The 16,936-nt window shown below is 40.4% G+C and overlaps 1 protein-coding gene across 4 annotated transcripts in view; it reads right to left on the bottom strand.

The window, feature by feature from the left end:
* Positions 1 to 16,936, bottom strand: part of SDK1 (sidekick cell adhesion molecule 1) — a 574,710-nt gene that overhangs the window by 437,971 nt on the left and 119,803 nt on the right. For all 4 annotated transcript variants that reach the window (XM_035130977.3, XM_035130978.3, XM_035130979.3 and 1 more), the window contains exons 2-3: positions 12,629 to 12,788; positions 588 to 694 (exon numbers count right to left, since the gene is read on the bottom strand). In XM_035130977.3, coding sequence (XP_034986868.2) covers positions 588 to 694; positions 12,629 to 12,788 — 267 coding nt within the window. The remainder of the gene's footprint in view (positions 1 to 587; positions 695 to 12,628; positions 12,789 to 16,936) is intronic.

Raw genomic sequence — 16,936 nt, 5'->3', positions numbered from 1 at the left:
GCATTGGCTGATTATGAAATCAAACTCATTTTACAAGGCACATGTCTTGGCATCTATATAATTGAGAAAATCAACAATTACGTCCAAGTAAAAGTCAAGCACTTAATCAGAGGTCAAGCTTGGCAGTTTCTACAATCAGAGGTTTGGATGTGTCAGCCCTGAATGAGTTGGCTCACTCAGTTTTACTGGAGTAGTTGACTGTCAACCAACCCATTAATTTCCAGGCATGAGTACGCTGAATTTAAACCTGACCTCTCTTTTGGGTGCTTTGTATGTGCATTTTTAGCAGCTTCCTAACCTCTTCACATTAAAGGGCAGCTTATCCTTGGTGGTCTTTAGCTTGCCAAACTATAGGCATAACAACTGTCTGTATTGTAAACTGATATATTTGGAAGATGGAATTAATGTCCAGGTAATGTCATGCTAAGCATGCTCTGGGAGCTGAAATGGGTACAACTTTATTCCTTTCTGAGACAACAGAATTGGCCTGAGCTAATGGTCAGGAAAATGACTATGACATTTTAACCAGCAAAAATGAGCTGGGATTTTATTAGGAATTTTTTGAAATAAATGCCAATCATACATACATGCCACTTGAACTTCGGATTTTCTTTGCAAGAGTGCCCCCATTCTGTTCCTCACAACACACTGATAAAAACCAGCATCAGATCTTTGCAAGGATGGGATAACATACCTGTAAGACAGAAAGATATATCACAGTTATAACATGTACTTGGACTTTGATATCTGTTCTCAAAAACAGTTTGAGCCCCAGGCAGCAGGATCCACAGGGGCAACAGATCCCAATGTAGCTCTTTATTTGCCTCCCTTGTTCCTGATGTAGATCTTCACTCACTCTGTCTTCTCTCATGCAGGATGCGGGCATTGGGTGGTTTGCCTCAGGTGCCAAAATGTCTTGGGCCAGCCCTGCCCATGATTTATCAGTCCTCGGTTCTTTTCTCTTTTTTGCATGATTCTACAACATGCTGTACGAAAAAGTATACACGAAAAACTGAGATGAATTACATCACGTTTCCTCTTAAAGAACCATTTATAAATAAATTGAATTCTATACTACCATAAAGAGATATATCTGAGCATCCTCTAGCACTCAAATATTCCTCCATCTACAAGGCAGGAAAGCAAATTTCTTTTTTTCTTTTTTAAAGAAAGGAAATACAAAGTTTATTTCCACAACTTTCTTGTCCAGTTGTGACAAGAAGCAAAACAGAAATCTAAGTGATGATATTGGGAAAGATGTTCAGCAACATAAAATCCCCACTTTTGAAGTCTTAAAAAAAAGTACATAGCACAATCATCTGAACTCATAAAACTACTGAAAAAAGGTAATGGATGATTAAGAAAAATGATCCCGATGAGTCCTGCCTTCCTTTTCTCAATAGGCTTCCACAAATACACATCCTGCCAGCTCTGCCTTCCTCTACCCCATCTGCATTTCCTCCCTTCTGTAGGATGGAGAGAGCTGAAGGCAGTTCTCTAGAGCCATCATTGCCAGTATATGGGTGTTTAATTTTTGCATCTTGCCATGATTTCTGGTTAAACCAATTTTCATGGTTTCTTATGACACTTCAATCTGTACCCTGGAAAAGTCAAAATCAGAAGAGCACATAAATCCACTACAGCAGTGCATTTCAGTGAGATTGTCACAAGCCCAGATGATGAGTAACAAGCCCAAAGCAATAAAATATTATATAATGGTGGTTTCTCTGCAAGCACCCATTTTTAACCTCAACTCTTTTTTTCTTTTTTGGAAGCCTGCATCCTGATTATTGTAATGTTACACTCTGTTAATTGAGAAAATACATAATGACAAAAATCTATTACAAGCTCAGTAATGTTTTTAAATGAATTTGCAAATGCGCCAAAATAAAATTAAATGCAGCAAAAATTCATTTATTTCCCCAAAGAATTCACCAATGAACAACTCAATTATTAATTAATTCAAAAGTTATGAAAGTTAATACATTTACATTCATAAATAAATATTTATTTATGTAAATTTATTTATCTTTCACGAATATATTTATTTATTGCCCTAATACAGACAATACTGAGCTAGTTGGACCAATGGTCTGACTGTATAAGGCAGATTCCTCTGTTTCTACATTGTTTTAGTGTATATCTCTATAGTCTTTTAAAATTATTCAAATAATAGGTTCTTATACATTCTCAGTAACCCTAACAACTATTAACTAAGTTTAGACGTAGCAATAGTAGCAGCACTTAAGACTAAAACAGTTCACCCAATAAACCTTACTATTTTGCTTGTGAAAACATTGTCTGTTTTAATAAATCACATACATTGTGCTCCTGGAAAGCTCAAAGTGTATTTCACAGAGATCTCAGGCAGATCTTCCATTCAGACATTGGCCAAGCTGAGTGCTGCTTAGCTATAACAACAGGTGGGTGGAGCTGTGGTCTAAAGCACTGAGCCTCTTGGGCTTGCCGACTAGAAGGTTGGTGGTTCGAATCACCGTGACGGTGTCAGGTCCCATTACTCTGTCCCAGCTTCTGCCAACCTAGCAGTTCAAAAGCACACCAGTGCAAGTAGATAAATAGGTACCGTTGTGGCTTGTGTCAGAAGCGGTTTAGTCATGCTGGCGACATGACCCAGAAAGCTGTCTGTGGACAAACAGCGGTTCCCTTGGCATGAAAGCGAGATGAGTGCTGCAACCCCATAGTCGCCTTTGGCTGGACTTAACCATCCAGGGTTACCTAATAACAACATAGCATAGTAGTAGTAGTGTAACTGATTTATTAAACACCTTCTAAACTACTATCTTGATGTGATTTTCACATAAAATAATTAAAAACAGAATGACAACCCAAGGACTCTCATGGTAAAGACCCATTTATTTACCCAGCTGGGAAAGCCTGTTGGAACAAAAATGTCTTCAACAGTTTCTGGAAAGTGTAGATACGGTAGTGGGCACCTGTCATTTCTAGACAGGGATGCTATTCCACAGGACAGGATCAGTCACACTAAAAGCCCTGCTCTGATTTACTGCAGAGTGGGCTTCTGTGGTCTTTGGAACTAGCAGGAGAGAATCTCCCACAGATATCTACTGGGTGTATAAGGAATAAGGCAGTCTGTCAAGTAATGTGGTCACAAGCTATGTAGGTACTTATATGTTAGTACCAACACCCTGAACATGGCCCGCTGGCAAATTAGCAGCCAGTGCAAATACCACAAGCAGGGTGTTATATGCTGGTGGGCATTAACCCCCACAAGCAACCTAGCCACCACATTCTCCACCAGCTGCAGCCTGCAGATCAACCCCAAGGGAAGTCTCGCTTAGAGTGCATTGCAGGAATCCAAGTGTGAGGTTACCCATGCATGGATAGCTGTGGTCAAGCTATCTGGTTCCAAGAATGGCTGCACATACCATAGCAATCAAAGTTGGTAAAAGTCACTCCTAGCCACTGAGGACACCTGTACCTGGGTGTTGAATCTAGGAGCATATCCAAACTATTCACCTGCTCTTTCAACTCCATCCAGGGCAGGCAACTTACCAACTTGCCAGACCCAGGAACTACTCACTCACAGAGCCTCCTTCTTAACAGGATTCAGTTTCAGACTCAGTTTATAAGCTTCATCCAGACTACCACTACATCCAGACTCCAGTTCAGGGCCTCTCATTCCTGATTCAGATGTTACCAAGAAATAGAGTTGGGTATCATCAGTATACTGATGACACCTTGGTCCCAAACTCCCAATAACTACTCCTACCAGCTTCATGTCGATGTTAACATTAGAGGCAATATAGTCCCTGTAGCAGCCCATAGCTCAAAAGCCAAGAAGCTGAGGAGCATCCAGTACTACCTTCTGAAAGCATCCCTGGAGTTAAGACTAGAACCACTGCCCCTGATACCCATTTCCCATAGGCAATCTAGGAGGATAAAATGGTCAATGGCATCAAAAGTTGATAAAGGTCATCCATCAGGGCTACCAAGACAGATTCAAATCTGAACCCAAATGGAGATGGGTCTAAAAATTCAGTTTCCTTGAAGAATGCCTGCAGTTGCATCTCCATGACCCTTTTGAATGCCTTGCCCACAAAGTGGATATTTGCAACTGGATAGTATTTGCTGAATATCATTGGGTTTCAGAGCATTCTCTTGGTCCAAGCTCTTGCCATTGTTGCATAGTATCTTTGAAACTTGCATAAAAGGGTGTAAAATGTATTAAATGCTAAGTTTTCCTCAAAAGTTAACAGTGTTTCCCAATAATAGTTTTCCAGTGATTTTGCATGCAAGAGAGAAAAAGGCATTTCCATTGTCTGAAAGCCAGAAGGACACTTAAAGTTTCTGCAGATCTGAGCAAGCAATTTAGGAAAATGGACAATCTGTTTTGAGTGGAGCAGCCTAGAAGAGGCTTGCTGCTTAAGAAAATCTAAGACAGAAGATGGATAGTACATCAATAATTGAAAATATCAATGGAAACATTGGAAATTATTCTAGCATTTCTTTTCCTTTTTGTTCCAGAGCTCAATGGCTAGAAGAGGGCTGTCATGTCTTAAGTGCCCAAATTCAAAATCTGGCTTCCCAAAGACTGGAATGCATTTTATAGTTTTCGATGGCATCTCCAATATGGATTAAAACTTTTTTTTCATGAACATATGAAACTAACTGATGTTGGGAAAGATTGAGGGCACAAGGAGAAGGGGACAACAGAGGATGAGATGGTTGGACAGTGTTCTCGAAGCTACCAACATGAGTCTGACCAAACTGCAGGAGGCAGTGGAAGACAAGAGTGCCTGGCGTGCTCTGGTCCATGGGGTCACAAAGAGTCGGACACGACTAAATGACTAAACAACAGCATGAAACTGACATTTGCCAGCTGGTCAAAATTATACATAAATTTATACATAAATTTTGAAATTCTGGTCAAAATTATACATAATTTTATTTGTAAATCACCTTTCCACATTTCAAACCATGCTCAAGGTGGCTCACAACACGAAAAAATGCGTAATTGCAACATAACAAAAGTAGTCATAAACAATAAATAAAACATCAAAAATACACATCCAAATGAAACAATTTCCACATAAATCGCAAGAACTGAAAGAAAACTACAAACAACAACAACCACTGACACACATACACAACAAAAACTGAAACAACACCCCAGCCCAAGAGTTTGCTTGGGGCTTGCTGTGTGCCTGTGTTCATACCGCTCTTGGTTGTTGTCATGCTAGCTTGGTTTGTGTGAATTCTGAGTCCACTTTAGCAGCACAGGTTCAGCCTATAGCAGGTATATCGACAGTGAACTAGGCTCTGCTGCCAAGCTTTCGTCTACTGAGCCCAAACCATTGAGCTGCAGCTTGAAAATGCCATGACTGATGTCAACTCTAATGTAAGCCATCTCCTCCCAGGGCAGACAGGAACGGCATAGAGAAGAATGGCGTGCTTTTTAAGGTTGTTTCTGTGTTGCATGTTCTGTAATATTATATGCATTTGTTTTAATGTTGTTAATGTCCCCTCCACAAAATAAATAGTTTTGCTTTGCCGTTCCCACCTGCTATTTGAAATTCTACATATTATTTACATTCCCCGCTCCAGTCCTCTTTGCCTCAGCCAGCCATTTCACCACAGGACCCTTTCTTTGCCTGCAGGGGACAGACACCTAAACAAATAACATTATTTTTCCCCTACCATAGCCTTTTCCTCTTTGACAGGATTACCTAAAATACCAACCCCATCCATCCTTAATCTTTTAACACTGTTGTTATATTTGTCTGAGTTCTCCAGACAATATTTTATTTTACAATAAAATAGAATCATAGAAGATGGAAGGGACCCTGAGGGCCATCTAGTCCAATCCTCTGCAATGCAGGGGGGAATTATGTTTTACTATAATTTAAAAATACTAATAATTTTAGTATTTCAAAGAAATACTGTATTTGGAGGACAAGAGTCTAAACAAAGCTACATGACCAGCACTATAAGACTTTTCCATTGAATTTAATTTTTAGTTTACCATGATGTACTGGGAAAGCAAGCCATGGCACAGTTAGAATCATCTGGCCACCTTCTCATTTTATTTACAAAATAAAACAAAATATATTGTTGTAGTAAAAATGCAAAAAAAAGCATTTAATTATCCTTGGCTTTCCTTGAAAAAATACCCGCTGCCTAAAAGCAAAGTTCATTAGTAAGTGAATATTTTCGGAAGAAGATGTTGAACATTCAGACTAAACATTTCTAATTCAGCATAAGATTAAGTCTCTGAATGGGTAATAGATTGGGGGAGGGGGTAATGGAAGAAAAGAGTGTGCATTGCTGTAAATCAAATAAACGCATGACATCACCTTCCCATAAGAAATAAAAGACTGTTTATTTCCTAGCTTTCCTGCTTTGGGTAATGCACGTTGCTGATTGCTGACAGGAGTAGAGAGAATCTGCCTTGTTTTTTTTAAGGGGTCTTGTGTATGTCTGTTGCATAATGCCAATGGAGGGCACGGGGTCATCACCTAAATGTAACAGACAGAGTGAAAAGACTGTTCCAGTGCACAAAAACAATGGCAGAGTGCCAAGCAGAGTTATGAGTTTAAGCACAGAGATTAAGAACAGTGAGGAGTAAGAAGTCTGAGGTGAAAAGTTTATCATAAGATTGGTATTGAAGACTGCTCATGAGCTCTGCACAAGCATGCAGGCTTTGAAGGAGCTAGCTCTTCAACTGATTTTTAATGAACTTTCCCACCATCCCTACTTTTGACAATCAGTTGGCATTTTCTTAAAAGAGAAACTACAAGGCATGCTTAGTAATTTCCAGTGCTTGCAAAGTTAATTTAGAAACTGAAGTAGTTTAGTTAAAGTCCAGCCAAATGAACTTTTTAGTTTATAAAATGTTCATCCTCGGCATTCAGTGTTATAAACTGGTGTGCTGAGGTATAGGGCCCAATAGCAAAACGCTTTCCCTAATCAGGGAGAGCGCGGGTTGCAGAAGGATTAAAAAGACATCTCCCTCGGTTGGGGGTAGTGTTGATTGAGAGGGAGAGCGTGTGATAGGACCCCTTTGGGTTGCTGGAGAAATAAGCATGTAGCAAATTTTGATTGACAGGAAGGGCTCCTTAAAACCTCAGCGTCCAGCAGTTAGTTTCACTTTGCAAAGTGCTTCGGATCTCCCGCCCACCGCCTTTTTTCTAATGTTTAAGCCTGACGTTGTTTTGCCTTTCATGGGGTCGGTTGCTTTGCAAGGGCCCAGTAGGAATTTTGCCATTTGGCTGATTGGCTGTTGCCATTGGTTTTTGCCTACTGCTTAGCAAAGCGTCACAACTTGTTAGCTTGGCGGTTAGGCATTGGTTAATAATTCTGGTAGGTGGAGGGGTATGGCACGGATTAAAATGCTCATTAAAATGCTCATTAAAATGCTGCTCCACATAGAAGTATTCCGTTAAAGGAATCCTGGGGCTCCGGGGCTCTAGTCCATACACCCCTGCAACGGGCGGGGCTGGGGCCATTACAGAGCACGAGCCTTGGGGAGCATTTCTGGTCTAGGGGAGAGTGCCTGGACACAGCTACCTCCTCTCCCATGGGGTGTTTACTTGACTTCCCTATACAGCTAGGGAAGTCAGAGCTGATCTGTCCCAGGCAGGGGACAGATGGATTAAACAATGCCTAAGCCAACACTATGAACATGAGTTTGACCAAACTGTGGGAGGCAGTGCAAGACAGGAGTGCCTGGCGTGCTCTGGTCCATGGGGTCACGAAGAGTCGGACACGACTAAACGACTAAACAACAGCATGAAACAACAACAACAGCATGAAACAACAACAAAGCCAACACTCACATTTAATTGTATTTAAATAAAGTTGTGGCCAAATTATTGCCAAAACCCAAACTAAAATGCTGTGTGTGGTGTGAGTTATTTTGGGGGGTGTCTGGTAACCTCATCATGCTAATTAGGAGCCACATGTAAGATTTTTGACAGACAGACTATCATCAGATGAAGCTTTCCCCTTACCGCATAATTATATTTCCATTCAAATATACAGGCTTACCCAGTTCAATTTGTGCCAGTCACACAACTACTAAAGGCACAAGGTATCATTCACTTTGTTCCTGTTCTTCATGCTGCAAGCTGCTCCCCTTAGAATAGAGGGAACCTCTTCAGCAGGGAAGATGCAGAAAATGCTTCACATTCCTTCCTCAGTCCTGCCTTTTCAATGCTTGCAGCAAACTTTCCAAATATTTGGAGTGTCGGACTAAAACCTGGGAACCCTAGGTTTGAACCCCCATTTAGCCAGCCACTACTTCTCAGCCTAATCAGGGTTGTTGTGGGAATTAAATGAGGAAGGGGAGAACCATGTTTACCACCTTGAGCTCCCTGGATAATAAGATGGGATATAACAACAAATAACATTTCAGCTATGAAAAGTGCTTATGCAACCATTTTCTAACTTGCACTCTGCCTTATAAAGGAATGTTATGGCTAAAGAAACAGAAATATCCAAATTCACAACCCAGTTAGAACTCACACAGTTAGATGCAGAGCAAGAACCCCTGAGAAGAGAGGAAATAAACAGAATAATGAAGCAAATTAGTATTGTTAAGGTTCCAGGCCCAGATAGATTTCCTATGGAGTGATCAAAGTCTCATCTTGACTTATTAACTCCCAAACTGCATTCTGTTTAGAGTGGTCCCTTGGTTTACGAACTTAATCCATTCCGAAAGTCCGTTCTTAAATCAAAGTGTTCTTAAACCAAGGCGTGCTTTCCCATAGCAGCGGGGGACTCAATTTACAAATGGAACACACTCAACAGGAAGTGGAACATGTTCTTAAACCAAGGCAAAGTTCCCAAAGCAAAACACCTACTTCCAGGTTTGCAGCGTTCTTAATCCAAGTTGTTCATAAACTAAGCTGTTCTTAAACCAAGGCACCACTGCTCTAGGACGCTTCAGAAAGATCCTCACTATCCCATCCTTCTCTGTACGTAGCACAAATTTCGGTAATTCCAAAACCTGGCAAACACCCAAACTCTGTGAGTTAAATCTCCCTAATCAACACTGACAGCAAAATCCTGGTAGCAGCTCTAGTGGACAGGCTTCAGGAAGTGATGAGCATCCTAATCCACTGAAACCAGGTTGGATTTATATGACACCATCAAAGGGTAGATAAGCTCCATCTTGTAATTGATCTAGTAGCACTCAACAGTACTAGCACATTGCCATTAGACTTGCTCTCCTTGGATGCTGAAAATGCATTTGATTTGGTGCCCTGGCTCTTTTTCTTTACCCCCTAGGGCCCTGGCTCTGTGGTATACCCCCGGAACATGTGCCCTGGGTGAAAACCATATACATAACACCCACGTCCAGGATACAGGCAAAAGGCAAATGGCATATTGTCAGGTTCCTCCTCGTCCCCCATGCAGAGGGTAACCAGACACAGACGTCCCCTTTTCCCACTGATATTTCATCTTTTTCTAGAGCCCTTAATATTTGCCATACTGTACAACAAAATACCAAGATCTGGGGTGTGCAATATGGGAGTATTTGAACATGCAACTTGTTGATGTGATGAGACTGAGGCCAGATATAGCCCAATGCTATTCAACCAAAAGAAAATATACATTTTTCTCCGCAGTGATTTCATCTTAATGAATAAATTCAATTCCCTGCATATAAATACAAAAACATCCAGAGTGTATTTTGGTTTTTGGCAAGCAATTAGAAATAAATAATAGACCTGAAATATTCATAGCAATATATTTATTCAAACTTTATAGTAAATTTTGATTAGCTTTCCATGCATATTCTGTAGAAGACAAATGCTTCAAGTATTCAAAACAAGTTAATCAAACCCTAAACAAAATAAATATGTTTTTCATGGTGACCTAAGGATTTTTTTAAAAAAAACAAAGTATAATATATAAGTGCAGCAGGCAGCACTTAAAAGGAAAGGTCTTCTGTATGTCCCTTTGGTAGCAATATGTGGCAGTACACTACTTGTTTTTATATTACAGAATTATAATATAATATTAAGTAATGCAAGATGCTGGATGTATAACAATCTCCATTCTAAGGCCTGTTCTATTTCCTATCCTCTTTCCTAGCCCACCTTTCTATACTGCTTTCTTTTACACCTCCCAAATATTGTTGGTGTCCATCAGAGTTGTGGGTTTCTGTTTAGTTTTTTGGCTGCTGACTGCAGTAAAGCACCCCCATTGATCAACCAAATATAAAAATTACAGACATGCTTTCTTCTGTGATTAATCAAGCTAGTAGACGCTGTTACCCTAAATAGCAATTTAAATTGTAATTCCATACATAACATCCTGTACTGTGCAAACAATAAGTGCATTCTGAGTGTTCCAAGCACATCACAGCCATCAGCAGCTGGTTGGCAATGGAAGCTTATTTTGCATTGACTGAGGGCTGAAGGGCGAGAGATGCTTGTTCTGCCCAGTGAGTCACTCTTATGCAAGCATAATAATAATAATAATAATAATAATAATAATAATAATAATACCGGTAATTTATTATTTGTAGCCCGCCCATCTGGCTAGGTTTCCCCAGCCACTCGGAGCAGCTTTCAAACAGAGATTAAAAATACATTAAAACATCAATCGTTAAAAACTTCCCTAAACAGGTCTGCCTTCAGATGTCTTCTAAACATCAGATAGTTGTTTATCTCTTTGACATCTGATGGGAGGGCGTTCCACAGGGCGGGCGCCACTACCGAGAAGGCCCTCTGCCTGGTTCCCTGTAACTTTGCTTCTCACAGTGAGGGAACTGCCAGAAGACCGTTGGCGCTGGATCTCAGTGTCCAGGCAGAACGATGGGGGTGGAGACGCTCCTTCAGGTATACTGGGCCAAGGCTGTTTAGGGCTAAGACAGAGGCATGACATTTCTCACTCTCTCCTACACAAACAGAGGCTTTGACAATTTTATTTGGCAGGTATGGGGCTGACCTGAGACAGCAAAACTTATCTAACACCACTTGTTGAATTCATGGCTTGAAGCTAAGAATTTTTAGCTCACAGCTGATACTTGTAGCCACAATGCAATGCCACCTCTCAGCGAACAGTTTCCACACAGGTAGGTAGCCGTGTTGGTCTGAGTCGAAGCAAAATAAAAAAATTCCTTCTTAGTTGGTCTTTAAGGTGCTACTGAAGGAATTTTTTTATTTAGTTTCCACACAGATACCAAGCTCATACAGTCCAGACATAAAGTGATATGGCAAAATGCATATCTCCACCAGACTATGTTCTGGTAGGAACAGAAAGTTCAAATGCAAGCAGTTTGCCATGGAATGCACTGAACAAATCACTACATCCCTGCGATTCCCACAGTGAATCACACTGACAACATAAGAGGAGTCCTTCAGCTGAATCAGACCAAAGGCTCATCTAGTCCAGCATCCAATTCTTCACTTGCATCCACTGGGACCTTGACTCCACTATTAAAGCAGATGAACCCCGAAAGGCGTCCAGAGAACTGTCTAGTCCTGTCGGATGAGTTTCTGTTAGCAAGGCTTGAGGATGTAGACATGGTGCTTGGATCAGTCACAGGGCAACCACTTGCAACCTGGACCTTTACCCCTTTTGGCTGATAAAAACTTGCAGGGATGGGACAGCTGGCTGGGCCAGGGAGGTGATGAATGCCTCCTTTCGAGAGGGGGTAGTCCCTGCCTACTTGAAGGAGGCACTGCTAAAATGACAAATGATCCTTTGTTTGCCAAGCATTTAGTTGTTTAAACATTTGTCCCTATTTTCCAGGGGTGTCCCTGATTTAGAGAAGCTGTCCCAGTTTCTGATTTGATCCTGGAATGTCCCATTTTCCTTAGGATGTCCCTATTTTCATTGGAGAAATGTTGGAGGGTAAGGAGTTATCCGACTCCTGAGCCATCTGAAGGCAATCCTGTATAGGGAAGGTTTTTTAAAAAAAATATTTAATGTTTTTATATATGTTGGAAGCTGCCCAGAATGGCTGGGGCAAGATGTGTAGGGTATAAATAGTAAAATTATCGTTATGGAATGAGACATCCCTATTTTCATCAGATAAATGTTGGAGGGTATGTATAATGTATTAGAAGAAAGGAACTGCAATGCAGGGGGTTGTATTAGATCCCTTTGAATTCTACAATTCTACAATTCTATGAGATATCATAAAGGCAGCCCATAAGATACAGTGGTACCTCGGTTTAGAAACACAATTGGTTCCGGAAGTCTGTACTTAACCTGAAGTGTACTTAACCTGAAGCAAACTTTCCCATTGAAAGTAATGGAAAGTGGATTAATCTGTTCCAGATGGGTCCGCGGAGTACACAACCTGAAGCGTACTTAACCCAAGGTAATTGGTTCTGGAGGTCCGTACTTAACCTGAAGCGTACTTAACCTGAAGTGAACTTTCCCATTGAAAGTAATGGAAAGTGGATTAATCTGTTCCAAACAGGTCCGCGGAATACTTAAACTGAAAATACTCAAACCGAGACGTACTTAAACCGAGGTATGACTGTAGTTCTACTGTCTTAAGTTTTAACTGTATTGCGTGTTTACTCATTTTGTTCTTTTGTGATGCATTGATAAAAAAATAAAAATCTTTCCTCATTACAATGCTGAAAAATATAATCTATAGATTGGTATTCTAAAAGCCACTTACGTGTACTCGTTGGTGAAGGCCGTGGTTTCCCTGCCATTGTGCAGCCATTTATATTCCAAAGGCCAGCTACCTTCTGCCAAACATGTAAGCACAAGGCGGTTCCCTTCTAGGTGAGTCTGGGGCAAACCTGGCTCTGTCTTGAAATAGGGTGCAACATCATCTGAAATAGGATAGAAAAATACAGTCAAAATGAGGGAACGAGGTTGTGAAATTGCTCTATGTTCTTTTTCAAGACAGACTACAAATCAAGTGCTTCCGGTTTTGATTTTTCTAGAAAGGGCTCAGGTACCTCCTAGAATTTCACACCAACCAAAGAGAACAGACAGAAAATGCCTCTCCAAAATCTTTATTTAATCTTACCATCATAGGTGTTTCAATACATATCACACATATGTACATATTGCTACTCTAATAATCTAACTTCTATGCAAATAAGAACAAGAAGGGTATGCAGGATCAGGGTATGCCAATGGCCCATCTAATCTAGCTTCCTGTTCTCATAGTGGTTCACAGACACCTGCAGGATTCAATGACAATAGCACTCCCTTCTGCGGTTTCCAGCAGTTGGCATTCAGAAGCATTACTGCCTCTGATCATGCTGATGGAGCAAAATCATCCTGGTTAAAAGCCATTGTTAGCCTTATTCTCCATGAATTTATCTAATCTTCTTTTAAAGCCATCCAAGTTGGTGACCATCACTACTTCACTAATAACAATAACAAAAAAATTATTATTCATACCCCGCCCATCTGACTGGGTTGCCCCAGACACTCTGGGTGGTTTCCAACAGTAGTGTACCTATTTACTACTGGTCGAGTTTTAAGAAAGGATTTTTTTTTGTTGAAATTAATTTAATCACAAAAACAGTAAGTATTTCCAGTAGTACCAGCCTGCCCATGAGGCAGGCTAAAGCAACTGAGGTTGCATGGTGGTGGCTTCTTCCAGTGAGATCTTACAGATTTAGGCAGCTGGGGGCAAGAGGTACAGAGAATCCTCCGGAAAAACAATCCCTCAAAGGACCTGTTGAGGGCATTTTACCACTGTACTGTAGAAAGTGTATTAACATGGTCTGTGTGTGTGGTTTGGGAGTTGCACGGTTGGGGAAAGAACAGCGCTGTCCAGGGTCATAATAAAGATTGTCATATCGTATCGAAGAGTTGCTGGGCTCACTAGGCCTGGTACACATGAGCTAGCCTTGTTTCTGCTAATAAAGATTTAACTCCATGTACTCTATGCGATGTTTTGCTGACTGGGTCCCTGACACTTGGTTCACCCTCTCAATTTAATTATTTTAAATTTAAGCTGTGAATTAAATCCAGGCCCAATAATGTAATTAAACTGTTTCTGTTATGGTTTTGTAACAGTATTGTCTGCAAATATCAAGGCCCAAGTTAAGCAGGATGTAACAATCCTTTTAAACTTTAATGTTTATACTCAGCACTCACATATGATGAAAATGTTAATATATAAAGCTGTTACAAAGTAATATCTTATTGAATGGTTTTTTATCATGCATTGTTTTCTTTTGCAATGCAAAGATGTGATTTGTATTTATAATTTCAAATGTGTTAATATAAATGCAATTTTATTAAAAGTTTTACCACAATAAACTTATTATCTGCACACAATGAGAGATTAGTTGCACAAAAGACTACATAAGATTGTGCAGCAAGAGTTGGGGAAGCTGATAGAGTCTAAGTGTCTAAATATATGACCCGGCACAATAATTTCCATGAGGGGGGCATGGCAGTTGAACTAGGTTAAAAACTATTCAGGTTTGCTGTTTAAATTAAATAGCACTGGATCCAAAGTTCATCTGATATTACCTAAAGCTACTGTTTACCATTTACCACAGGGAACTGCTGTTTAGCAGGCTATGTACTCCAACACATTCAGCTCCGAGACTGAAGTAAGTTGTATGCTCCATTCCTTACTTCTGAATAAATGTGCATAAGAACACATTCATAAGTTGCTAATGTTTCCTGATACTCAGGCAAAGGTACTCACTTCCTAACAGAATAAAGTCATTGTGGTGTGCATATTTGATTCTTCTTAGAACTTAGTTCTATTAATTTCATTGGGTCTACTCCAAGCAGAACTTGGTTGAATACAACCAACCAATTTAAGTTTTGCATGTTTCATATAAACTGTAGAAAAATAAAATGTGTTTAGAAGCGCATTCCTGAACAAGCCTTACACTAAATAAGGCTTGGAATGGGTTTAAATTTAAAAGTTGGTTGGTTGTAGATTTGGAATGGAAGGACTGATATAGTAATTATTGCTGGGTTGGTATGAGATCATACATAATGTTGGCTAGATCCTTTTCCTATTGATGTGTAAAAAACTGCAACAGGGCATAGCATGAATAAAAAAATACTCTTTGATATTTTCTCCCTGCTGAAGAAGAGCCTTTTTATGACTGATTCTCCAGTTCCTGCTTGTGCTTTCCTATCATGGAATCTTGTTAGCAATTTTGATCCACAGGTTGATGATAGTTTCAAAAATATATCCAACACTTGCACACTATTAAAAACTCTCTCATTCAAACCCCAAAGCGGATTTTTTTTCTTTTTCTTTTTTTTAAAGTAATTTTAAGACCGTCTGGTTAAAGACAATGTTGAAAGGCACATTAATCTTGCTGTTCTACAGGATGTTTTTGTTCAAAGCTGCTATCAAAATTCTTCATTTATCGTGAGACATGTCCTGCTGTGATAATCATTTCATCCAAGCTTACTTTTCTAACTTTCTAAAGAGAGTTTAATGAACTGGATTTAATTCTTGTGAATGTAAGAAGCAGAACAGTCTAGCACCACATATTATACCAGAGGGTATAAACACAACTATATTTGAGGTCAGAACTTCAAATACAGGAAAGTGTAAAATAATAATAATTGTTGAACAGACTTTAGTAGAATACTGTGCTCTGCCCCAGGGGAAGGGGCACATCAAAGGAGGCATTTTTCACACCTTCCATGGACCATACCTAGTAGAGGGCTCAAAGAAGGGACCAACTAACATTTGGTCAGCTATATGTCAGGCTTTATTCCAGTAATATTGCTTCACAACATCTGATTTTGCCTATGGCCCAGTGTCCTCTCAGCAGTAAGTCCTTTGGCCCACTTCTTCTTCCAGGCTGGTTCACTGTCTGACTCATCTTCAGGCACCTTCCTGGAGCTGAGGTGCATTCCTATGATGGGAGGCAGTGCCAAAGACAGGTCAGGCAGCTCCTCCTCACCTCTTGGGATGTCCAATAGTAATGAGGCAGGACCTCAGCTCAATAACCTGCTTGATCCCTCCCCAACATACATATCAACACCTCCCCAACCACTGGCCTCCACCCCAGGATCCAGTTCCACAGCCTTGTCCCATTCCTCTGCCCCTTCTGACTTGCCTTGCCAAGATGTCTCTACAGGACTCATTACAATCCCTGTGTCCTGTCTCCCACCTAAGAGGTGATTACTTTAAAAGTAAAGTACTAAACTTTTAAACAGTACAAACACAGTAGCTAGGCAAGAGCAGCAGCTAATCCAGGTGCTCTTACAAGGCAAATGAGTGACAACAACAACAATTTATTATTTATACCCCGCCCATCTGGCTGGGTTTCCCCAGCCACTCTGGGCAGCTTCCAACAGAAAAATGATATAAAATAATCTATTAATCATTAAAAGCCTCCCTAAACAGATGTCTTCTAAAAATCTGGTAGCTGTTTTTCTCTTTGACATCTGATGGGAGGGCGTTCCACAGGGCAAGCACCACCACCGAGAAGGCCCTCTGCCTGGTTCCCAGCAATAAATCCAGTTTGAGCACAAAGGCCATGTTTCAGGCAGAATTCTATGCACACAGAGTTTCTGTCTCCCCCCTGCACACAGTCAGATTATTTTTATTTTTAGCATAAACAAAATCACAGAAAACAGATATGAAATATCAACGCAAAAAGAAAGGTGGGCCAGAAACATTGGTAATGCATTCCAGACTGTTAGTATAATAAAAATTGTAACAAGTCTGTATAAATAAAAATGCTATGGATATCCCTTATTTTCAGGTGAGAGGGAGCTAGATTCTGTTGATGTGCCGTGCACCAAATTCTTTAATACAACATATAGGATTTCCTGAGCCAAGGGTAAGTCTTTCCTCCAAGGGTGGGAGCTGGGAGTCTAAGATCTGCCCCCAGTCTCCTCTTCCAGGATGCAAAACGACAGTGGACATTATGGGTGAAGAAGGAGCAGAGTATGTGAAGAGAGGTTCCTGGGTGTAGGAGTGGGCAAGTCAAGCTCAGTGTGGAACTGCCATCTTTCTAATAGAATTTAG

Source organism: Zootoca vivipara, chromosome 13 (genome assembly GCF_965207765.1).
Source record: "Zootoca vivipara chromosome 13, rZooViv2.hap1.1, whole genome shotgun sequence".
Taxonomy (NCBI): Eukaryota; Metazoa; Chordata; class Lepidosauria; order Squamata; family Lacertidae; genus Zootoca; species Zootoca vivipara.
The sequence above is the reverse complement of the archived record's forward strand: the minus strand, read 5'-3'. Positions and strand labels throughout refer to the sequence as shown.